Source organism: Vipera ursinii (assembly GCF_947247035.1).
Source record: "Vipera ursinii genome assembly, chromosome: 3".
Classification (NCBI taxonomy): domain Eukaryota; kingdom Metazoa; phylum Chordata; class Lepidosauria; order Squamata; family Viperidae; genus Vipera; species Vipera ursinii.
This window is the reverse complement of record NC_139516.1, coordinates 146,909,477-146,933,833: the sequence shown is the minus strand read 5'-3', so window position 1 is coordinate 146,933,833 and position 24,357 is coordinate 146,909,477. Positions and strand designations below refer to the sequence as shown.

At 39.0% G+C, this 24,357-nt stretch overlaps 1 protein-coding gene across 1 annotated transcript in view; it reads right to left on the bottom strand.

Annotated features, from left to right (window-relative positions):
- Nucleotides 1-7,469: 7,469 nt before the first annotated feature.
- The window catches only part of PHACTR1 (phosphatase and actin regulator 1), a gene marked incomplete at its 5' end in the record, with an annotated part of 241,744 nt that continues 224,856 nt past the window's right edge, over nt 7,470-24,357 (bottom strand). Inside the window, 5 exons of the mRNA XM_083357580.1 lie at nt 7,470-7,860; nt 8,318-8,394; nt 9,568-9,708; nt 15,577-15,638; nt 18,190-18,245. Coding sequence (XP_083213706.1) covers nt 7,845-7,860; nt 8,318-8,394; nt 9,568-9,708; nt 15,577-15,638; nt 18,190-18,245 — 352 coding nt within the window. The 3' untranslated portion in view covers nt 7,470-7,844. The remainder of the gene's footprint in view (nt 7,861-8,317; nt 8,395-9,567; nt 9,709-15,576; nt 15,639-18,189; nt 18,246-24,357) is intronic.

Below are 24,357 nucleotides of genomic sequence, written 5' to 3'. Positions count from 1 at the left end.
TTTATCATGCAGATTCTTCTAGATTAGTATAATAGGTCCAATCTGTGCCTAAACTAAATGCAAAAAATTGGCAGAAGTTCCTCTTAACACATCTCGGTTTCTGTACAAAACAAAGGTTATGTGCAAAGCCTATGTACAAGAAGGGGACAATGGCTGTTGTTATAAATAGGCCCAATTAAAATGCTTAGAGTGTTTTTTTCATGGTTGGCACACTGCATTGAATTATAAACCAGGTAGGCTGGGTTTGCACAACATTGCTAAGCCATGAAACAAATGAAGGTTAAAATTAAACATTATATCAGAGGTCCCCAACCTTTGGGGCACCAGGGACCGGTTCCGTGGAGGAAGGTTTTTCTGTGGACCGGAGAGTGCATGGTTTTGTGTGCTGCCTGCACCTCGAGGATGGGGTTGGTTGTGGCCCGGTTGCTGGCATTTTGCAGCCCAGGGGTTGGGGACCCCTGCATTATATGACTGCATCTGCTAGGACTTTATCTGACCTAGTTAAACATTTTGGGTGAAGATCTTTGCAGTGTGCATCCGGATCGTGACTGTGTGATTGCAAGTGCACTGGGATGTCTGGAACTCTAATGATGGTTGTAATCACCATTCATTCAGTGCCATCAATACTTGGAATGGTGACTGGCTGAATGGTTAGACATTGAGTACCTGTAAGTTGTGTATTTGGGATTTCATCCTTTACCCTGTTTTCATGCATATACTTTTTCCTTCTGTTTTATATTAATTTAATAATTTGAAATCTGTGCAGCCTGTTTACAGAGATTTTGAGTACATAATGTTCCCTTTGAATTAGTTCATTGTCCAACTTCTGGTTTGTCTAGAAAATTGTATTTTCTTTTATATTTTTCTTTATTAAAACAATTTGTAAGGTGCTGTATGACCATGATATGGACAGCTCTGTAATTACCCTCCACCTTGAATGTCTACCTTTTCATACTACATTTTCAAAATAAGTTTTACATTTTACATTTTCTGTTTTTAATAAAGTTTGATTGTATATATCTCCTGTGGAATTGGTTTGTCTCTCAAAGGGAGAAGAAGGGTTGAATCCTCCAGCCACCATTGCTCTACCTTATGCAGCAAGGAAATGGCATTATATAAATTATTTGAACTTTTTATTTTGAAAAAGGGCAACATTAGAAGTGACTGCTTTTCCCCTCTCATGCCAAGACTAAGAGTTGCATATCAGGTGAGGTAATTATCCCTTACTCCACCCCAGAAGATGGATTGTGGCAGCAGGAATTACCAAGCTGCTAAACCAACAGAGGAAATAGGATTTGAGTTTGAATATCCAGAGATAGCAATAGCACTTAGATTTATATACTGCTTCACAGTACTTTACAGCCCTCGTTTACAGTGTCAGCATATTGCCCCCAACAATCTGGGTTCTCATTTTACTGACTTCGGAAGGATGGAAGGCTGAGTCATCCTTGAGCCAGTGAGGATCGAACTCCAGGCAGTGAGCAGAGTCAGCCTGCAATACTGCATTCTAACCACTGCACCACCACAGATCTGGAAAAGGTTTTAGGACCTCCAGCCATCAGCAATTCATAATAGAGTGGATTCATTTTTATTATAGAAAATAGAGAAAGTATTGCCTTTCCATTCATATGCTTAAAATGCAGACTATGATTAAGGTGACAATGACAGTGCAAGCAACAAATCGTTTCTGGCAATGGCTTGATCCCTTCTTTGAATCTTATTTTCTTCCATAGCAGTACAAGACTACTCACTGTATCAAGTGTAAATTGCTATTTAAAAATAAGGTGCCAGACTAGTAAAATTCAAATCTTTCTTCAGAGGCAAACTGTTCTCATAATGTTCTGCAAAGGTTTTCACCTGAACAAATCTATTTTAAATTAGTGTATAAAGAGCTCGTAGAAGTTTTTCACAATGCTCAGAAGTCAAATATTGTCATGTGAATGCTAGTGGAAAGCTCATCACTCAGTTTTGCATACGAAGATTAAGGATGGAAGGGCTTGTTTTGTGAAGTGTAATTAATTCAGTGATACACTCTTCAATCATTAACTGTCCAGGGCTAAGAGAAAGTACTAAAGGAGAAGACTTGGCAGGACTTGAAAAAATAAATATAATCACTGCAGTTTTTCCCCCCAGTGAATTGAAACCACAGCTATAATTTCTGAAGAACTGGAAACAAAAAGAAAACCTAAAATGTAAAAAAGACAAAATGGGATTGCTTAATCTCCAAAATCAATGATCAAATAGTTTGGACAATTTAGCATTTAATCAAACTTTTTGTTTCAGGAGCATAAAGGCCTCCAGGGAATCCATAAACCAGAGATGATGACAACCAGTACCAAACTATTCCTTTAAAATCTTTGCAAGCAGGGAGAAAAACACATCATCTATTCTTTATATTGACAAGGAATAGTACCACTAGTTGCTAGACATGAAATATAGCCCTGACCACATCAGCTTCCTCTGTTCCTGGAGGAAGCAGATTATCTGGACCCCTACCAATCGGGTTTCAGGCCCGGGTACAGAATGGAGACGGCATTGATCGCACTGGTGAATGATCTCTGGTGGGCTCGGGACAGGGGTTGCTCCTCTGTCCTAGTCCTAGATCTCTCAGCGGCTTTTGATACCATCGACCATGGTATCCTACTGCGGCGCCTTGGGGTTGGGAGTGGGTGGCACTGTTTTACAGTGGTTCTCCTCCTACCTCCTGGGTTGTTCGCAGTCGGTGCTGACGGGGGCAGAGGTCGGCCTCGAGGCCTCTCGTTTGTGGAGTCCCTCAGGGGTCGGTCCTCTCTCCCCTCCTGTTCAACATCTATATGAAGCTGCTGGGAGAGATCATTCGTGGTTTCGGGGTGGGGTATCAGTATGCTGATGATACCCAACTTTTTTTCTCCGCCCCAAACCAACCCAGTGATGGCCCTCGCCGTGATGTCCCGTTGCCTGGAGGCGGTGAGGGTCTGGATGGGGAGGAACAGGCTTCGTCTAAATCCCGACAAGACTGAGTGGCTGTGCAAACCGGCATCTCAGGTTGTCCACTCTATTCCATCTTTAACTATAGGGGGTGAGGTGTTACCCCCCGTAGATAGGGCTTGCAACTTGGGTGTCCTCCTTGACTCACAGCTTTGTTTAGAAGATCATATAGGAGCTGTGACCAGGGGGGCTTTTGCCCAGGTTCGCCTGGTGTGCCAGTTGCGGCCCTATTTGGACCGAGATGCCCTACACACAGTCACCCATGTGCTCGTGACCTCTCGGATAGACTACTGCAATGCTCTCTACGTGGGGCTGCCCTTGAATACCACTCGGAGGCTCCAACTGGTGCAGAATGCGGCCGTGCGAGTTGTGATGGCGGTCTCCCGATACTCCTATGTAACACCTCTGCTCCATGAGCTGCATTGGCTTCCAGTTGTCTTCTGGGTAAGATTCAAGGTGCTGATGATAACCTATAAAGCCCTAAATGGCATGGGCCCGGATTATTTACGGGAGTACCTTTTGCCGGCGTTAACTTCCCATTGTCCTGTGCGCTCCCATAGAGAGGGACTCCTCAGGGTACCGTTGGTCAGGGAATGTCGACTGGCGGCCCCCAGGGGGAGAGCATTCTCTGTGGGCGCACCTGCCCTCTGGAACCAGCTTCCTGTTGAGCTCCGGATGGCTCCCGACCTTCACTCTTTTCGCCGCGACCTGAAGACTTGGTTATTTGAACTTGCCAGCCTGGACTGAGGGATTGGGGTTTTAGATTTTAAATTCCAAATTTTAAATTTTAGAACGTGTTTTATTGCTTGGGCTATTTAGTTTAATTTATTTTAATTTTTGTATATTATGTGCTGTATATTGTGTTTTAATTGCCCTGTACACCGCCCTGAGTCCTTTGGGAGAGGGGTGGTATATAAATCCAATAAAATAAAATAAATAAATAAATAAATGATTCAATAAGGTTACAAGGAGCATACAGGTCTTTTAAATATCTTTTCCATTTTTTGTGTCAGTGGGTTTTTCTCCTTGGGATTATGTACACAATGTATGTAACAACCCCTTAGCCTGCAGGACTCAAAAGAGAGGTCGTTTGATCTAATCCTTTAATGACATCTAGTCCTTTGCATTCTGTGTACAGTAGGTGGACAAGATGCAGTTCTGCAAAGGACAAAGAAGACTTTCCCAGAGTTTTTTGTTTGATCCTCTGATCTAAGTATTGCTTTTTTGCAGCTTAAGTTTTTGATTACTGAGCATCTCTGAACATGTAACAGACAGAAGAAAGAAAACCAGAGCATTTTTTTCTTTGAAACTTTTTTTTAAAGAAACTGCATACATCCAAGACTATTTAAATACCATGCAGTTTCAGTATGTACAAATTGAAACTCTAGATGCAGAGATTCACTTTAGTGTTTTCTCTAGATATTTACATTTTATCATTGTTTTTCATACAGCCATATTCTGTTAAATTACAATACTGGAAGATCACAGTCTTGACTGTCACCACATTCACTCCTATACAAAGACAAAACTATGTACATTATGTTTGACAGGAAGAGAGCCTGGGAAATGTACCGGTTTCAGAATAACTTGGAGAGCCACTGATCCTGCAACCATTAAATCTGCCTAATCAAGTTGGATGCGGGACTGACTTGCAACCCTGTGTGCCTTTTGCAAGATTTACAATCACTATTCTTTCATAGAGATTAAGGGGAAAAAATGGTTCCCCCAGGAGTGAAAAATAGATGCTTGTGATACCAATGAAGGAGATGTTTGTGAGATCTTCATGTGAACAACAGAGGCTTAGAAATAAACTGAATATGCTAGGAAAAAGACTTTTCCTATCTCCATTTAAACAAAATACATCCAACTTACCGGTAAGCCCTGGTGAAATGAATAAGAGTAGAGCAACAATAGCTTGTTTTTTGCCCATACCCACAGAGTTCAGTGAGGAAAAGTTAATTTTGACATAGTAGTAGAGTATACTCAAGTGTTTCAGCTGACTCTGTGTAGGAGAAACAGCTGACTCTGCTCAAAAAAGACAAAATGCCATTCAATCTTCAAAAGTAAGCTATTTTTCACCAAAGAACCTCAGAGAATAATCCGTTATTTAACCTCTACCTTTTGAAAATGGATAAAGAGTTTTGCCCAATTCAACGATTTGCTTGTATGGATGGTAAGGATTGGAATAAAATATTTTGCACATAGAAACCTGAGAAGATTTGTATGCAGAAAGCAAAAAACACCCTCCATTTTGGTAACATACACCATATGGTTCCATTGTATGCATTAGTTATACCCTATTTCTTGGTTTCATTCATTTACCTACATAGAAAGAATCAAAGAATTAATATTCTTTGTGTCTTCCAGCATGGACAAAAATGCTTTCGCTTTTATGGAAGATGATGTAAGAGAAGGAATGGCAGTACCTGGGGCAGAGCGAAAAGGGGGATCAGCCTAGAATCCCTACATAATCCAAATGAATTAAGTCCAACCCCTTCCCCCCCTTGAGTGCCATTGACCCTTATCTAACTTTAATCAAGTGTTGATCATTAATTGAGAAGATTCTTGTGCAGGGCCTTTTTAGCAGTTTAGTTGAACCTTCACATGTGGTCCTGGTCTTTTACTCCTCATAGGTAAAGAGGCAGGAGACAGGAACTATCTGGATTGTGAACAAAGTAGAGTTACAGTCATCTGGAACTTCAGATGTGCAGACAGGGATCAGTTATATAACCTATTCTTCTCAAGAGGGGAAGGAAGAGCGAAAAAGGCAACCCATGGTGGTGATGGTGGGAAAAATAAGACTTTGAACAATGGGGAGGACCTTCACTCAAGAGTTAGTGGACTGAGAGGCTGGTATGGTGGGCAAGTGGGTCCCCATTATTTCATAATGCTATGAAACTATGACAGATTAAAAACTGGCTATGTTAAAATGACAGTTTTCAAAGTATGAAAAACAGCTTATCTGCCATACATTTGCTGTGTGGAAACTGGGCAAATGAATTAACATTTTTACTATTCTCCCATCTCCACAATCCTAGCAATTCACCCAGCTACAAGCCCACCTATTTCATTTGCTGACCACAAGTAATGTCGTAATCTCTTTATTATTTTTTGCATTAAAACCCCTGCAATACTTGTACTTTTATCTAAAAACAAAGTACTCTATTACTTTGCCTCCTTTTTCTTATAACCAGAGTAACATAACTGGACAAAAGTAGTCTGTGTAAGGAAAAATGGATTTTCTTAGTCCAGTTTAATCACTTATTCAGTGGAACTCTGAGGGTTGTAACGTGTACTGCAGTGACTCAGGTTTTATTTTGGAGAAAAACCTGAATCACTGCAGTCATCCATTGAAATGTGCTTCCATATACATGTTTTCCAAAAGAAAATTGATCAATCCAACCACTCTTATGGTTTAATCATAAATAGATGAAGCTCACTAAAATCAGATGAGCCTAAGTAGCCATCACTGTAGAGCAGACCTACTGAAATCAATAGAACTTAAATTACTGTCTATTTAAGACCTATTCATTATAATGGGTCTCCTCTAAGTACAGCCACATTTGGACCCCAGACTATAGTCTTACACCAATGAAGGTCTGAGAATTAAAACTGCTATATCTATAGTGGGGGATGGGCAAAACATTCAAGATGGTAAAGTTTCTAGCTAAAAGGCATAATCAGATATGTTTAATCTGAACTAGATATAGATGTTAGTAGAATCACTAAAGTGTTTTTGATACAGTGGGTTCATAATTCTTTCCAATGTGCAAAGATAATCTTATTAATAAAAGACCAATACCTTAAAAATAAAATAATATAATAAAATAAAATATAAAATATGATAATAATAATAATAATATCACATCTCTAGCTTTTTGCCAAATGCTTTGGTTCTCAATTTAAGACTGAGCCATTCACAACAGCATATTTAGTTATTTATACCAAGGAACATTTTGAAGAATAGAAATACCTCCTGTTAAAAGAAGGGAAAAAAAATCAACATCCAAGCATACAACATAAAGTCAACCTTATGGTTCTCTTTAACTCATGTCTTTTCTGTCTAGCACATTAGTGAATTGGAAGAACCTATGTAAAGCTGACAGGCCATGCCAGGACAAAGCTAGGCTATCAAACTGCTACACAGGACCATATGAAACATGAAATAGTCAGCAGGGCAAAAGGCAGCGTGACATGTTCCACTGTAAAAAACAAGCTTGCTATGAAAAGTTCATGAATCTTGAACTCTTCCAAACGTTGCAGCAAAAGAATTATTCGAAGGGGAGAAATGGATGGTGAGGAATCCTTCTTGGTCCTGTAGAAAACAAGAGAGTATCCGCCAGTCAGTCAAAGATCCTCCTGGGATGGTGGGCCATGGAAAGCCAAAGAGAGATGGATCCTTTGGAGTGGATTCTAGTTCCCCAGCTCGCCCCATCACGTTCTAAGGTGTTCCACACAGAACGAAATGTTTGGTAGAAATGTTTTTCCAGAACAGTGAGCCTGTGTCCAGCAGAGCTTCTGTCAGTGCCAAATACCAAAGGCCTCAGCTTCCTTCAGAGATGAAAGAGGACTGACGGGATCCAAAGAAAGACAACTAATGTGAATGGCTTGAGGACTCCACACAGCAGCATTTAAAATATAAGTGCCTGCTCCAGGCATGATTCTTGCCAAGATAGTCTCCGTTGCTGAATGTTGTGCCAACAGATTGTATGAATAAGTTATTCCCAGGATGAGAAAATTCATGTTTTCTGCATGTTTATATGGGTTTTAGAAAGGCAGTTCAAAAGATTTACCACTGTACTTAACAGAGAAATGAATGATATCAGCACTTATGGTTCTTTTCCATTACGTTCTCAAGATGGCAGCACATTCAGTTCTTATGGTCTGTGAAACCTAAAAAAGTGAAGAAAACCCCCCCAGACAAATGAGATTTATTACTACCAGCATTAGCACCCAGAAGAATCAAAGTGACAAAACCAAACAAACAAAATCTGACTTGTAGTAATTTTAAAAAGGGGGCTTTATTTACTATAGTGCTTTAAGCTAGGCTCTCCAAACTTGGCAATTTTAAGACTTGTGAACTTCAACTCCTCAGCTAGCCATGTTGGCTAGGGAATTCTGGTACCCTCACCCACGACAATACCCTGGGTGATTCTGATTCTGTCTGTGTCTGCAAATCTCAGCCTAGCGTTTCTCAGAGGATGTAATGGGAATAAGATTGGAGTAAAAAACTGCTAGCCATGCTGCCTTGAGCAGGAGAAAAATCTAACAAATAAATAAATAAAATATAGGAATAGCTTCAAGCTTGGGTGGTTTGTAAGAACTTTTGTTTAAAAGAGTATTAGCTTACCTTGTTAAATGCCTGCTTAATTCATGAACTTCCATTTCAGTGCTTTTAAATTCATTCAGCTCTTTGCGAATTGCTGCCTGCGTGTGACAAAAGAATAAGTGATTAGCCCAATGGAAAAGAAATAGGTGAATAAACTGGGTGAGGAGCAGTCATACTCTGCTGCTAAGGAGGTGAGGTTGTGGAAGACAGTTTCCTGTCACGTGTCTTCCACAGGGAAACAAATGGAAGAGACGCCCATCACACTCCTACACATGTCAATAAACGAGGAAATGTTATCGTAAGAATAAAAGTCTTGTGTGGAAGCACCCAGAATAATTATGGAAATGCACGATAGCAAAAATAACTTAAGTAAAACTAAAAAGCTGGGACTAAAAAGAACAAAATAAGCTGGTTAAGTTTGGCCACATAATGAGAAGGAAGGACTCACTGGAGAAGAGCCTAATGCTGGGAAAGATTGAGGGCAAGAGAAGAAGGGGATGACAGAGAATGAGGTGGCTGGATGGAGTCACTGAAGCAGTAGGCGTGAGCTTAAATGGACTCCAGAAGATGGTAGAGGACAGGAAGGCCTGGAGGAACATTGTCCATAGGGTCGCGATGGGTCGGACATGACTTCGCAACTAACAACAACAACAAGCTGGTTAAAAAGAGAGGAGAGGGAAAAAAACACCACACAATTCTGTCTCCTCTGGGGAAGGTCTCTGTCAACTTTGAAAATGAGCGTTACTGCGTTTTTAGCGTAGCGTTTTTCCCTACTCATTTTCGGTTGACACATAGCATGGAGGGAGGGGGGTTTACCAGGTGCTTCACTAGACTAAACAGATTTTCTCCTGTAGGAATCAAGGTCATCGGTTGCTCTGGGGACTGCAGGCTGGGTGTTTCATGAAAAGCCTGCCAAGAAGATGTATTGGGGAATGTAGTAGCTTGCATAGTTTTAGGGGTGGGATTTCATAACTTTGTATTGGGGATTGTTACGTGTCTATTCAGACTTGGTTTCACTTTTGACGTGCCAATATTTTGTATTAATGAACATGTTCTTTGAGGAACTTGCAAGCCTCGGAATTCTGTTTTATTTGTCTCTATCTGTCAGAACCATTACAGTCTCCTTATGAACTTGCAGCTGGCAAGGATGGTGCTGTAGTCACTGCTACAGAAAATAAATGTAACTACATCCTCTGGTTACTGGTCCCCTCCAAAAATATCTTAGATGTTTCTTCAGCCTCCTGGCTGTCTCTGAGGCTTGTCTTACTTACCTTGTCAGCAGCTGTTAGCCTTGTCCATGGTTTATCTGCCCGTCTGTCATAGTCCTGAGCATCGGCCACTTCTACGTAATCACTAAAACGGATGAGAATCTTCCTCTCTCTCAACTCTTCCACTGTAGGCCTTTGACTTAGCTGTAGGAAGAGCAAAATAGGAAGAGAACCCTCAAAACGTCATTCTTTCCAAAAGCCAGTTCCAAATGTCTGAAACAAAAGAGCTTAAAAGGAAAGGCTGCTTTATTTTCAATTTCATTTTACAGGGGGTCCTTGACTTACGACCATTATTGAGCCGAAAATTTTCATTGCTAAGGGAAATAGCTGCTAAGTGAGTTGGGCCTCATTTTAGCACAGTCGTTAAAAGTGAGTCACTGCAGTTGTTAAGTAAATGATGCAGTTGTTAAGTGAATCTGGCTTGCCATTGACTTTGCTTGTCAGAAGCCAGGTGGGAAGGTTTCTCATGGTGGTGATCATGTGACCCCAGAACAATGCAATGCAACTGTCATAAATACATGCCAGTTGCCAAGTTTCTGAATTTAGATCACGTGACCAGGGGGATGCTACAATAGTCATAAATGTAAAATCAGTCATAGGTCATTTTTTTCAGTACTGTTGTAACTTCAAATAGTCACTATATGAATGGATGTAAGTTGAGGACTGCCTCTGTTGCCTAGAAACTATTATTTGCTGTTTGAATATTAGACAAAAACTTATATCATGCAAAGTGGGATCAAGAAGACACAACCTCAAATAAGCGGGTGTGAGCTCCAGGATCACATGTAGTCAATAGCCTGATTTAAAAACTCTTGTAAAATAATCTACGTTTCTACTCCTTTTCTGAGCAAAACTGCCCTCCGCATTTCTTTCTTCTTCTCTTTTAGATTTATCCAGATTCTTTTCCTCTTCTTCTTCACTGTTTCTCCCTGTTTCTCCAACAGACTATCAAAAGAGGCAGGTCCTTTCAGCTGGAATATTTTTTGTGTTATCAATCCAAAAGCTATTCATCTTTATTTTTTACTCTGGTGATGAAAACACAATACGGATTGGAAAACTTGGAACAATTCCAAATCAAAGACAATCCAGACCTTCTGCTGGTCTGCAAGGGATGGTGTTGGAAGAAGAAAACAAACAATGGTAAATATGTAGTACTATGGTCACTGTAACACGGCAGTTAAAACTTGTGTGCAGAAGCCCTTTTGATTGGTTCAGTTAAGGGACTCAGGTTTTAAACAGCCATTAGAGATGCCCTTCTGAACGTGGAAAGGGACAGTGAAGGAAAGTCAGAATAAAGAATGCAGGTGCCACATCTGGATATTGGAAGCTCCATGAACAACAGAGGAAATCTCTGGAGGAATGAACAAAGACGATTTGTTTCAAATGCTGTAATCAGAAACACTGATATTGAACACAGGTGCTACGAGAATTATAAATGAGGTGAGACAGCCCTCCTATGGAAAATATAATGTCCCCACAGGCTGCAGGAAAACAGCCCAGGTCTGCAGTCTTATTTATTTATTAAATTTGTTCACCACGCATCTCACCACAAGTGAGTCTTATAACCAGACCATAAGTCTTACAACAATTCCAGTAATGTTAGGGACTAAAGTAAAATATACCAAGAGGTGGAATACATGCTGGGTCAGAGGTGAGGAAATAGAATAGAATAGAATAGAATAGAATAGAATAGAATAGAATAGAATAGAATAGAATAGAATAGAATAGAATAGAATAGAATAGCTTTATTGACCTAATGTGGTTGGACACAGAAGGAATTTGTCTCCAGTGCATAAGCTCTCAGTGTACATATGGAATGACTTCTGCCTCAAATGGATCTACTGCTACTACCAGTAGATGGAGCAGTCTGCTGACAAAATGCAGCTGTCTGGAATGCTGAAATGTATTGGGCTGACTGTGCGCTACTGTGAACTTCCAGCCTGATAATCCTTGAGCATAGCTGATGTAGAGAGTAAAGAGGATGACCTTGTTGGAGAAAGAGGAGATCCGTTGCCAAAGCAATAAGGAGAGAAACATTGCCTAAGTCCAAACAATGCAATGCAAAAAATGTTTCAGACCTCCCTAATTCATATTAGTATAAAAGGAGAGATGGTAAACTGTAATCAGACTTGCCAGATTCTCTTACTACACCCAATCTTAATAAAAGTAGTTTTAATCTTAATATAGAGTTGGTTTCATGGACTGATCTACACATTGGGGCTTTAGACTTTAGACAAGTAGATTTAGACCTACTTGTCATTCAGCAACTCAAGATCAGTAGGCTTAGTGAGAAAGTAGTTGTCCCAAAGGTACTTTTTCAAGAGGCAACTGGAATTCCTGTTGTTTTTTTAAGACTTTTCGTTTCTCATCCAAGAAGCTTCTTCCTTGGGACAACCATGACTTGGATGACTGGGAATTTCCATAGACATTGAGAAAGTAGTTGACATGCTATTCCTCCTCACTTGTTATAAAAAAAGAGTTTGACAAGAGTTTTCAAATAAAAATATTTTCCAGCTAGATCTCTCTAGAACATCTTGATAGAAGGATACATGGAAGAGAAGCACAGAAGTATGGACTGCTTATTGATATGCTAAGATCTCTCTCTCTCTCTCTCTCTCATTTTCTCTCTCTCTCTCTGTCTCACACAAACACAAACACACACACACACACACACACACACACACACACACACTTGTTGACCCCAAGAAAATGTTGAGTTTTACATCCACAAAGAAAACCTGACCTTTTTTGGAAAACACACTAAAAAAAATCTTTGTACTTCTACAAAGCATCAAAGTAAAAATCACATGAAAATTTGCTCTGGGTGGTAGACATACTTGTTATAAAGGGATTTCCTTCTCATAGTGTTGACTAACTTTGAAGTGTATGCATCAAAGTCTGCATTTTTATTATTGTTGTCACTATGGTAGCCACCACATGATTATTTATTTTCCATCTGTTCCTAAGCTGAATAAATAAAACAACAATCCCCTGAAACCTCATTTTAAATATCAGGGATAGGACTATCAGCACAAATATGCAAAGCTAAATTTGATTTGTGCTATCTTTGTTCATGTTAAAATGCCATTCCTTTCCCACTTTCGACATACATAAAATAATGACACATCTTGCATGTTCACTCCATGCAATCCATGAAAATTTGCTCTACAGCATCTCGTGACACCTTTGCCTTTCTGTTAAATCAAGAGCCATGCAGGTACGTCGATAGACCTGGCTTTACCAATGCTAAGCCTGTAACTGGTACATCCCAGTACAAAATTGTACTGTCTGAATTATTGGCTGGCTGTTACATGTGAACACCAAGGAAGGCTGCTTTTCAAGTAAATATAAGCAGATATTTACTTCAAATGTTCCTATTACTTGATAAGCCAATATTCAATAAGGACCTATTTCCTTACACTTCAGAGTAGACCCAAATATAAAATAACATTCATAGGGAAAATATTATGCGCAGAAAGGTACATTAAGGGCAGTCAGTGTGCTATGGCCATATCTGTAGTGTTCTAACTTTCCGCTGGGTTGTATCTGCACAGTGCAGGAATCAGTCATCAGATAATTTACAATACAGAAAACAAAACAAAACAAAACAACCACCCTCCATTCTGTTTATGTTAAGACATGATGGCAAGGGGTCAGATCTGGGCCTGGGTCTGAGAAGATCCTTATTCTGAGAAAGGAATATATCTGGGATCCTTATTCTGACAAACTCCAAATTCTATTCCCTTTTCATAAGAAATACAGGTCAGCCAAATGTAACATCTATGTCTGTATTGTCACCTAATCTTTCTATCCTCTGGCTAATCACACCACTCTCAAGATCCCTTTATTTATAACATTCCCTGCTGACTTGAATCAATATGAGGAAGAAAATTTGCTGGCCTTCAATTGATTTCTTTCTATTGCTTGGTTTTCTAAATGGGAGGGAAGAGAGCTGTTGTCGTGGTACAGGCTGGTTACAGAGGTAAATGCAAAGGTTAAACTTGATGGCTTTCACGGACTAGAGTTTAAATAAAAATGATTATTATATATATCATATATATTTTCTCATTTTTTTAAAAAAAGAAAACTATCCAAGAAGTATATTCTTTTGTTTGGTAAAAGATTTGGAATAGCCAGCTTATTTATTAGCATCTCTGTCCAGATTGGTGAATGGCTAATTTAATATTACAATTAACCAAGCCAGTATTGGTTTAAAAAAATATCAAACATTATGGCTTCATTTTTAATTTTCCTTTGCCTTCTCCTAAACGGAAGAGTCAAACTGAATATTTTGTTCTTGATATTTTGACACACCGTGCACATTCATTCAATGCAATTCATGAAAGTCACCCCGTGTTGGGATAAATTTTTCCCTGTCTGGACCCTTGAGAAGTGCAATAAAGAACAGTCAATTGACTACCTAAACCTTAGTTATAAAGCTGTTTATACAATAAACACTTTTTTATAATGTATTCATAGCACACTTGGTATGAATCATACAAAACAATGAAGAGAAGCGAGACTGTTCCTGAACAAAGGGTATATCTGGATTATCTTTTCATCCCTTTGGAGTTTGGGTGCCAGACATATTCATTGAGCAATCATTCATTATTAATTTCCACCCATTTTGAGTGGAATTTTACTGGAGATTTAGGTTGTATCTTGGATTCGTCACTGTCCAACCAATGAGTCTATGTTTAAAAGACATGATGCCTTTTGAAGAAGATCGCTCGGAATATCATATCCCCAAATATCTTCAACCAGAGCTGAGATCTGGTTAGTATAATCCAGGGAAAAGATGCATCTGCTTTAAAGAGTTGAAGACAGGAACTTTCTCACATTCTTATCCCTATCTAATAGGAAGTGCCTTTTTAGAATGACCTGCGAAGTGCTGCAAAACCTTATTTATAATTCCAGTTAAAACTGCACACATATGCATGACTATGAGTTAAGCTTGTAATTTGTATCTTTTTCATATATCAAAAGGTTTTCTGTTCTGTTCTTTTTTCACTAATGATACGGGTATGTATGTGTATATGTGTGTATGCTTGTGTGTGTGTTCCAAAAATGAATAATCTTCTCAAATGATTTATTTCCATTCAATTCAAATGTCTCAAATAATCAGACTTCCTTTCCTTACACACTTACTACAGTTTACAGTTTACTACATGATCAGCAATATACAGAAGAATTCAATAAAAGAATTCAATAAAAACAAAATTAGGCTAATATTGAGTGCTTTTATTTTCAAAAAAACATTCGCTAGCTGGTTTTTACTATCTAAGAAATAGCAAAGATTGTGTGTTATCCTGGAATTTAGTTTAGTTTTAGTTTAGTTTTATTTGATTTCTATACCGCCCTTCTCCCTAGGGACTCAGGGCGGTTCACAGGGCATATATAAATAACGATACAAAAGTTAAAAGGAAATTAAACCAATGCCCAGTTAAAAAACAATAATAAAGTACTAAAAAACACCAATTTAAAAACCCATAATTCCCCAATTTAAAAACCAATTTAAAAACCCATAATCCCCCATCAGGCCAGACCAGCTAATTCAAATAAGTGGGTCTTCAGCCCACTTTTTAATTTAATTTAAGCACATGTACTGTATTCCTATTAAGAGGGGACACACCATTGCATGAACTTATTAAAACAAAAACTAAGAGAGGATTTTATTTGTGTAAATTGATCTACCAAGCCCAGTATGTAATTTGCAACATCTCGAGTGTTTGAAAACCTTTCTTCAATTTTTTGCAGCTCCAAGCAGTTTATTGAATTCCTCATGGCTTTGTGCATACATGTCTGCATCCTCTGCTGGTTTCTTTATCTACATTTAGGACTTCAAAGCTGTATCAAGAGAAAATGCTTCAAGGATGCCTTCTAAGGAATAAAGTGTTTGGAAAATATGCTTTTCAGGAAACAAACACATCAAAGCTGAATATGGTAAAGAACTTCACATCTGCTTCAAAGCTTCAAGGTTTCCACGAAGGACAAAACAAAGGAATTTCTTACCTTGCGGGTTAATCTTCTCTTGATTTCTCGTTTTTCTTCCTGTTCCTCTTGCTCATTTCGTGCTAGAAAAGATTGACAAAATTCTAAATTTGCATGCATTTTAAAAAAATGGCAAGGGGTGATCAGTGCTCCTTGCTCATTTGGATATAAATTTCTGTATGTCTTAAACCCAAATTCTTTATTCTCTAATTAGGAGCCACCCAGAGTTGGTTATAAGATGGACGGCTATATAAATGATTTAAATAAATAAATAGATATATGTTAGCATGCATTTGATTTATTAATATGACTTTATGACAGCAATCATGCCAAGATATCAACAATCTTTGCACTTCAAGATTTATCAGCTACAGATAAAAGTATAGAATAATCATGACAATAGGGAAGAGTTTCTAGAATGTTTCTGGAATTTTTAGAATCTCTAGAAAGATATTCCAGGCCCTATACAAAAAGATAACGCAGCTCCCATGCATATCTCAGGAATTTCAACTTTCCAAGAAAGGTGTTTCAACATACTATTTCATTTACAATATTTCTTCGACCCATTGTGACAACATTTTATTATACGCAGTTACATGTATCACTTAGGTGGTTAAGTGATTGTACATTGTTGTAGCCAAATACTCATTGAAAGATTGCTGCAGGCTTGTTTTGTTATGGAAAGAGCCACAAAAAGCTTCAAAAAGGAGCTGCAAAGAATCACCAACTAGTCCCAAAGGTGCTTTTTCCAAAATACAACTGGACTTTCTTACTTTTTTTCCCCCTTGAAAATATTTTGCTTCTCACCCAAGAAGGCTTTTCAGTTTTGAACTGAAGAAGCTTCTTAGATGGAAAGCGAAATCTTTTGAAGGGAAAAAAGAAATCCAGTTGCCTTTTGGAAAAACACCTTTGGGACAACCATGACCTGGATGACTGAGAATCTCCACAGACAACTGCGAACTAGAGTCATATATGTGAGAAGGGTGGTTATATAAATTGAAATAATAATAATAAAGATATTAAGAATTGTGACTAGCTGTCACATCTAAAGATGCATCTTTGCTCCCACTGTTTGTAATCTCTATTACAAACAATTTTTTCTTAGGTTTGAAATTTGCCTCAAGATGACTATTTTTATTTATTTAATTCAGTTTGTATACTGCCTAATTCCAACTGACTCTACAAAGAGTGACATAAAAAAACAGTACAAAACCCCCAAAACAAGATGGTTCTGGGCACAATGAACATCGAGAAAGCAAAAATAATGGACACATCCAGCAAGGGACCCCAGTAATCAAGATCTGGGAGAAGAGCCAGATCTTCCAGGCTTTTGAGGAGATCTCATTCCACAAGCAGGCTCTGTGACAGAGAAGTCACGCTTCTTGGATCCTGATAGATGACACTGTTTAATTGAAGAGACCTGGAGCACTCCGACTCTGCCGGCCCATCCTGGCCAGGCAGAAACCATGGGAGAGAGACAGGCAGTCAAGCAACTGACTGTACATCATGTAGGGCTTTAGAGGTAATGATGAGTACCTTGATTTTCACCCAGAAGTGGTACAGCTTGCAGAGCAGAGGTGTCACACAGATACACTGAGGCATTGCCCATCACTGCTCATGTCTCTGTGTTATGGACCAGCTGAAGCTTTTGAGTGGTTTTCAAGGCCGGCCCCACAGAGAACACTTTGCAGTAGTGAAGCCTTGAGGTGACAAAGGCATGTGTGTTTATCTGAAGGGCCTCCTGATTCCAGCTTGTGATTATCAAAAGAGCATTTACAAGCCTGATTGATCACAGTGGAGTGAAAGCAGATATACAGCTGGCTTGCTTCTCAAAAGCATGCATGCTGGGACACATTCTTGCTAGCATTCAGTTATTAATTGCATGAAAATACTAGTCATTTCACTGGAATTTATGTTCACGTTGCTTTGCTTAAGATTCATGTCCTACTACAGCACGAGGGGTTTAATTAAACTATTTTCTCTATTTAATTATTTATGGCTGAGTGTCTTAAACTATTTTCAAGTCAAATATATTTGTACCAGTATGATTTTTGCTGAGGATGAGATATCATTAATTACAACAAAAACTATAGTATGGGGGTGAAAGCTTTTCTGTTAAAAAATGTGGCATGGAAATGTAGTTATATATTTCTGTAAGAATGACTTGCATACTGTTCTTAGATATTTGGCCAAGGCTGTACATCTTTATCTAGGATTAGCTCATGTGCATTTTACTGGATCTTTTTTCAACAGGCATAGATTAGGCTATCTATACACAGTAATCTATACACAGTATTGTAGATGCAAACACACTGAGGTTAGTGGGGAATGTTTCTGAATAAATCTGTATAGGATATTCTGGTAAAAGAAAAAGAGGAAATTGTGGTCCTTTATTTGAATATTCTGGGCTGACCTTGCTTTGCTCTCATTTCAACTTTAAGTTAAACCACCAAAACATAAATATGTCTTTGCAAGCGATCACTTTTTGGATAATAACAAAAGGGCAAGAGTATAGTGTAAGCCTCATTGAAGTCCACACCTCTTAAAGTCGGCAAGGTTGAGAAATACTGCCCTGGGGCATACTTACACTCTATGATTTTTCCTTGATTTAAATTTAAGTTTGAAGCTACTTACGTTTGAGAATATTCCTCTGCTCTAATTCTTCAGCAGTCGGTCTTTGGCTCAGCCGCCTGTAGAAAAAACCCAATTTCAATTTTTTCACCATATCAGGACCTCCAGCCTTTGAATATTCAGAGTCACTCTTCAACAGATAATGGGAGAGCTCAGGAAATGACAATGTTCAGATACGGATATTACTGAGCAAAACATAACACTTGTATTTTCCTTTATTGCCAACCAAGGGGAAACTGAGCGTGTTGTGTCATATTAGGCATTACCCCTTCAGGCTAACCGGTGGAGAGTTAAATGTGGTAGATTTCTTTTACATAATTTCCTTCCTTCTATGTTAGCTTCCTGACCGTCATGAGTGTGACATCAGTTCTGTGGTGTTTTTTTTGTTGTTGTATGACCCTCCAAACTGTGTAGAGATCAAAGCAATCTAGAAAAACTATTAAATAAAAATCAAATTTTAAAAATTGAACAAGTCTTCTTAATAACTGGGAGTATATTGTGAATGAAAATGTATCTCATCTGATTGTTCTTGTTTCCTAGCTCAAAAATATGAGGAACCAGTGTGGTATAGTGGTTAAGTTGCTGACTAGAAATTGGGAAAATCCAAGTTCAAGTCCACCCTTAGCTATGGTGACTTTAGGTGACGCCTCTTTCTCAATCCGATCAATTCAATTTAATCATTTAAAATAATGTCAGGTGATGCCTCTTTCTCAATCCAACAATCCAATTTAATTATTTAAAATAATTTAAAAGATTATTTTAATTTTTGACAGTCACCTTTTATTTTGTCCCTCCTTTGGCATATTTTCTTTAATGATCCTATTTGACTATTTCTTCGATATTAGTGTAACTCTTGACCTGTGACAACTCTTGACCTGGCAAGATGCGACTTGGCTGCAGCCAGTTGGCTGCGGTGAGATGACCGTGGCAAATTGGTCATGGCAAGTTTGCTGCGGTGAGTTGTCATAGACCCCTCACAGGTGTGTTGCCTATTGGAGGAAAACATGCTCAGGATACCACCTTGCGCTTCTGGTGGAAAAGGGAGGGATATAAATCTAACAAATAAACATAACAAATCACCAGCCAGCCTTCTGACAATGGAAAAAGGGAGCAGTTCACTGTAGACAAGTAGTTGAAAAAGATCCCATATTCCTACAAGATCCCAAGAGGTATTATTGCACCGGACCAGTGACCAATTCCTCTGCATTGTTTTTCACCCTCCCGGCTGCATTTGCACTAAACTTTTAACCAGGTTATTGACTGAACTTATTTTCTGAATTTGCACAGTAAAGGGCTGTCCTAGATTTACAACCATTCATTTAGTGATCATTCAAAATTTCAGTGGCACTGAGAAAAGTGACCTATAACCAGTCTTCTCACTTTACAACTGTTGCAGGACAGTTGTAAAGTGTCACATGATTTGAGTGCCTGGCAACTGGCATGCATTTACAAAAGATGCAATTTCTTGAGGTCATGTGGTTGCTATTGATGACCTTCCCAGCTGGCCTCTGGCCAGCAAAGTCAATGGGGGAAGTTGGATTTGCTTAACAACTGCATTATTCTCTTAACAACAATGATTTGCTTAACAACCATGGCAAAAAAAATGACCATAAAACTGCCTTGTTTAGCAATGAAAATTCTGGTCTCAACTGTGGTGATAAGTCAATGCATTAACTTAGGGGTCCCCAACCCCTGGTCCGTGGACTGGCACTGGTCCACAGCATGCCAGCAAGCGGGTCACACAAACAACAAAGCTCCATCCTTGGGATGCAGGCAGTATTCAAAACCACACCCCCTCTTATCCGCGGAAAATTTTTTCTCCATGGCTCCGGTCCCTGGTGCCCAAAAGGTTGGGAACCTCTGCACTAACTAAAGAGGCTGGGTTTGCATCACAGGTAAATAAAATAAAACACAAAAAACAAAACAATAAATTAACAATAACAACAAATGCCCAAGTTAAAAAATTAACAGGTTTCCCCTATTGTGCAAATGCAGATACAAACTCTTTCTTCAACTATATAGAGTGAACACTACTGCAGCATTCTTTTTATACATCTTTTTCCTTTTCCTTAAACCAGAACTCAGTACTCTACAATACTCCCACAAGACACACGTTTAACAACTATTAGGTAACTGCTGTGTGTTAAGTTCACGCCTCACTCATTTTAATAAATTCATCCCAGGCTTGGCAATTTGTCAGAGATTGCAATATTGCTATGTCGTCCAATGTGCTTGCATCATCAACATCTTTACTGGGTGACACAGTGGCTCAGTGGTTAAGATGCTGGGCTTGTCAGCAATGGAAAGCTGGCAGCCCAGGTTCAAGACTCGAGTGCCAAGCAACAGGGTGAGCTGCCGTCATCGCCCCAACTCCTGCCAAACTAGCAGTTTGAAAGCATGTCAATGTAGGTAGATAAAATAGATACCACTTTGGTGGGAAGGTAACAGCACTCTGTGACATCATGCTGACCCCATCACCGCGGAAATGTCTTCGGACAGTGCTGGCTCAATGGAGATTGAAATGGAGATGAGCACCCGTCCCTATGGTCGGCAATGACTAGCGGACTAAAATCCACAGGGACTTCTTTACCTTTTTTTTAAGATATCTCCACTAATGCTTCCTTCTGAGCTTAAAGCAATAGGAAACATTCTTCAAAAACATCTAGATCAGTTTTCTTATGAAAATGGAGAGTCCTAGTGGAAAGCAGGTAGGTACGATTATTGTCCAAGGAGTCTTATGTTCAAAATGTTGTTGTTCCTGCTGGAATGAATGTAGTTAATTTAACCTGATGGCTGTTCTAAGACTTCGGGGACTTTCTTTAGAATGTTGCATTTCTAATGAAAAATTATTTAAACTGTCAACTGCGGTAACACTTCACATTTCAACCTTTCTCAGGAGGCTATAATTTTTTTAAGTTTTTCTTGATTCTGCTAAGAAATCTACTGAGTGTTTTATCTTCTGATTTCTTTCCCTGGCCCAGATAGTTTAGTATGCCAACTCTAAGTCTCTATAAAAAAAACACCTTTGAATGAGTGATTGCAAAATATTCAAGAAGAGTCTGAGATTCTCTTGAAGCAAGAAGCATAAAGTTTGAGGAATAAGAATGCAAAACAAGGAGGAGGTAGATATGATAAAACAAAACAACATCCTCTCACCGGTTACAGGCAATTTCCAGTAACCGGTCCCTGGTGCCCAAAAGGTTGGGGACCTCTGCCTTATGTCAGCTGAGAATCTTGTAGCAGGATTGTTATGTATGCTTTCAATGTCTGAGCACAGACATTAAATCCTACAGCCAAAGGTAAAATAAGGAAGTGACGTGACAACGGAAAGGCTTGAAAGTGAAACTGGAAATACAACATGAGCGTTTCCTTCTTAGTTTTAAAGATTAATTCTCAAAGAGAACAAGAAAAGTTCTTTGCATGCTTTATGGGACACAATCCTAAGAATTAAATGAAATAACTAAACAGGATGAATTAGTTTTTTTTTTCTTTGGCTGGATTTGACCTATGAAGGAAGTGAGAGAAATTTGATCAGTCTGCATTTTAATACAAAGTTTTTGATGCAGTAGCTGAAGCTCAAATAACTTTTACATTCACTCATAATCAGTGCTTTTTTTGTAAAAGAAAAAAGTGCCGGAACTCACACGTGTCATACAACCCGCCTTGCCTACCCTACAAGGTTCCATCCAAAAAAGGTGCCGGGACTCCGTTCTGAGCGTTCTATGAGAAAAAAAGCCCTGCTCATAATTGATTTTTGTTTCAATGTACTCATATTAATAATGTATAAAATCCATTAGGGAAAAACTGCTTGCAAAATATGTATATTAGGGATGATGTAAAATATACACATTTTCTTACATGGACTTTATTTGCGTCAGCTTTAATACTAATGGACTAGTTATTCCAAAATGGGAGGCTGAAAAAAAGCTTTCTCTGGGCACCCCCCTAATTTATTATTAGTGAAGCAAAACAAAAGAGCAGCTTCTCTAAAATACTTGAGAATTGTAACTAAATAAATACCCATATACAAGTAATATTTGACTTATGACTGTAATGGAGCCTGCCCATTATGGTATTAAGTTGTGATGCTCATGAATGGATCCTCAAGGGCCCAACTCTACTTTATAACCATTTTGTGGTACTTGTTAAATGAATCACTATGGACCCATGATATTTGAACGAATGCGGTGGTCATTTAATGAACTTATTGTTTGCTATAGAGCATTTTTGCCAAAACCCAGAAGTAAATACCCATTTTTGCCAAAAATGTCATAAATCTCAGTTATGTGATCAGGGGACGCTGGAAAGGTCCATAAATGCAGTGTCGTTAGTGCATGGGAGGGGATTTGTGAGAACGTCACTATTGGATCATAAATATTTTTTGAGGGGATACGAATAGCAATAGCAATAGCACTTAGACTTATATACCACTTTGCAGTGCTTTACAGCCCTCTCTAAGAGGTTTACAGAGTCAGCATATTGCCCCCAATGATCTGGGTCTTCATTTTACTGACCTTGGAAGGATGGAAGGCTGAGTCAACCTTGAGCTAGTCAGGATCGAACTCCTGAAGAGTGCAGTGAGTTACCCTGCAGTACTGCATTCTAACCACTGCGCCACCATGCTCTAATAGTCACTGAATGACCAGTCATAAGTCAAGAACAAATTAAGGCTTTTAATGATCTGGGGTGGTCGTGGTTATTTTTCAATCTTTTGCAATGTGGAGGAAACAAACAAAGGCTTGTTCTGATGGGCCTGTAATATAGGTAATGTAATTCTGCATTTGGCAGTAGTGGTGGGGGACAATTTTGTGCCTGCGTGTAAAACATCCTCATAGTCAAGGTGAGCAATCTCCTCCACTATGACTCACAGATTTGCAATATAAAGATGCAAGTCTTCGAAAAGCTGCACTAGTTAAATTTCTAAGACAGGGGTCTTCAAATTTGGCCCTTTTATGACTTGTGGACTTCAACACCCAGAATTGGCTGGCTGAGGAATTCTGGGATTTGAAGTCCACAAGTCATAAAAGGGCCAAGTTTGAAGATCCCTGTTCTAAGAGAGTTGCTCTGAGCTTCTGAATGCACTTCAGATCTTCTAAATTTGGAAGACAGGCTGTCCCCCTTAGAGACCCAAATGAGATTTTAAATCCTGGCCAAAACTGATTTCTAAAGATGACTCTTTAACTTCCTTGATTCTGCTAGAGGGCTTCTTATTATCATGGAAGAAAAAAAGGAATAGAACTGAAGCATATACCGCAAACTAGAGTTTATCTGCCTAATGCTTTATCTCATTGGGGAGCAGGAGAGCCAGTGTTGAAGCTGAGCTGAAAGAAAACATTTCTGATACTTCTCCAAAAATAAAAATAATCAGAGATCAGCCTTCTTCTCCAGTGGTGGTGGGTTTGTCTGGCTAACAATTCACCCCAGCTAGATAGCATCTCATGCCTAGATAGTGTTTTTTTGACCATGTTTAGCCCCCGTCCTCTATGAAAATGGAAGCAAGATATAGCAATATCCCAATTCAAGATCATTTCTGCCTCGCTTAGTGGAGGAATTTGAACCAATCATGTATACATCATTGTCTTGTCCTGTTACTGTACTCAGTTTAGCAAACTGACCTAACAGATCCCTTATTTCTAAGCCCCTTGATAGGTTCAGTTAGAAGAATTTTTGTTTTTTTTATTTCCTGGCATCTGGAAAAGTGGAAAGTTCAATTCTGCGGTCACGGCAGACTGAAAGTACAAGGTGGTTTGTTAGCTATACAAAATGGTAGTAGTACACCTCGACATAACGACTACAATTGAGCCCAAAATTTCCATTGCTAAGTGAGACATTTTTTAAGTGACGTTTGCCCTATTTTACAACTTTTCTTGCCATGGTTGTTAAATGAATCACCACAGTGGTTAAGTTAGTAACATGGTTGTCAAGTGGACCCGGCTTCCTCTTTGATTTTGCTTGCCAGGAGGTCGCAAAATGTCATCTCACGATCCCAGGACACTGCAACCGTCCTAAAGATGAGAAAGCTGCCAAGGGTCTGAATTTTGCTCACCTAACCACAGGTATGCTGCAAGGGGCGTAAGTGTGAAACGTGATAAGTAACTTTTTTCAGTGCCATTGTAACTTCAGATGGTCACTAAATGAATGGCTACAAGTCGAGGACTGCCTGCATGCATG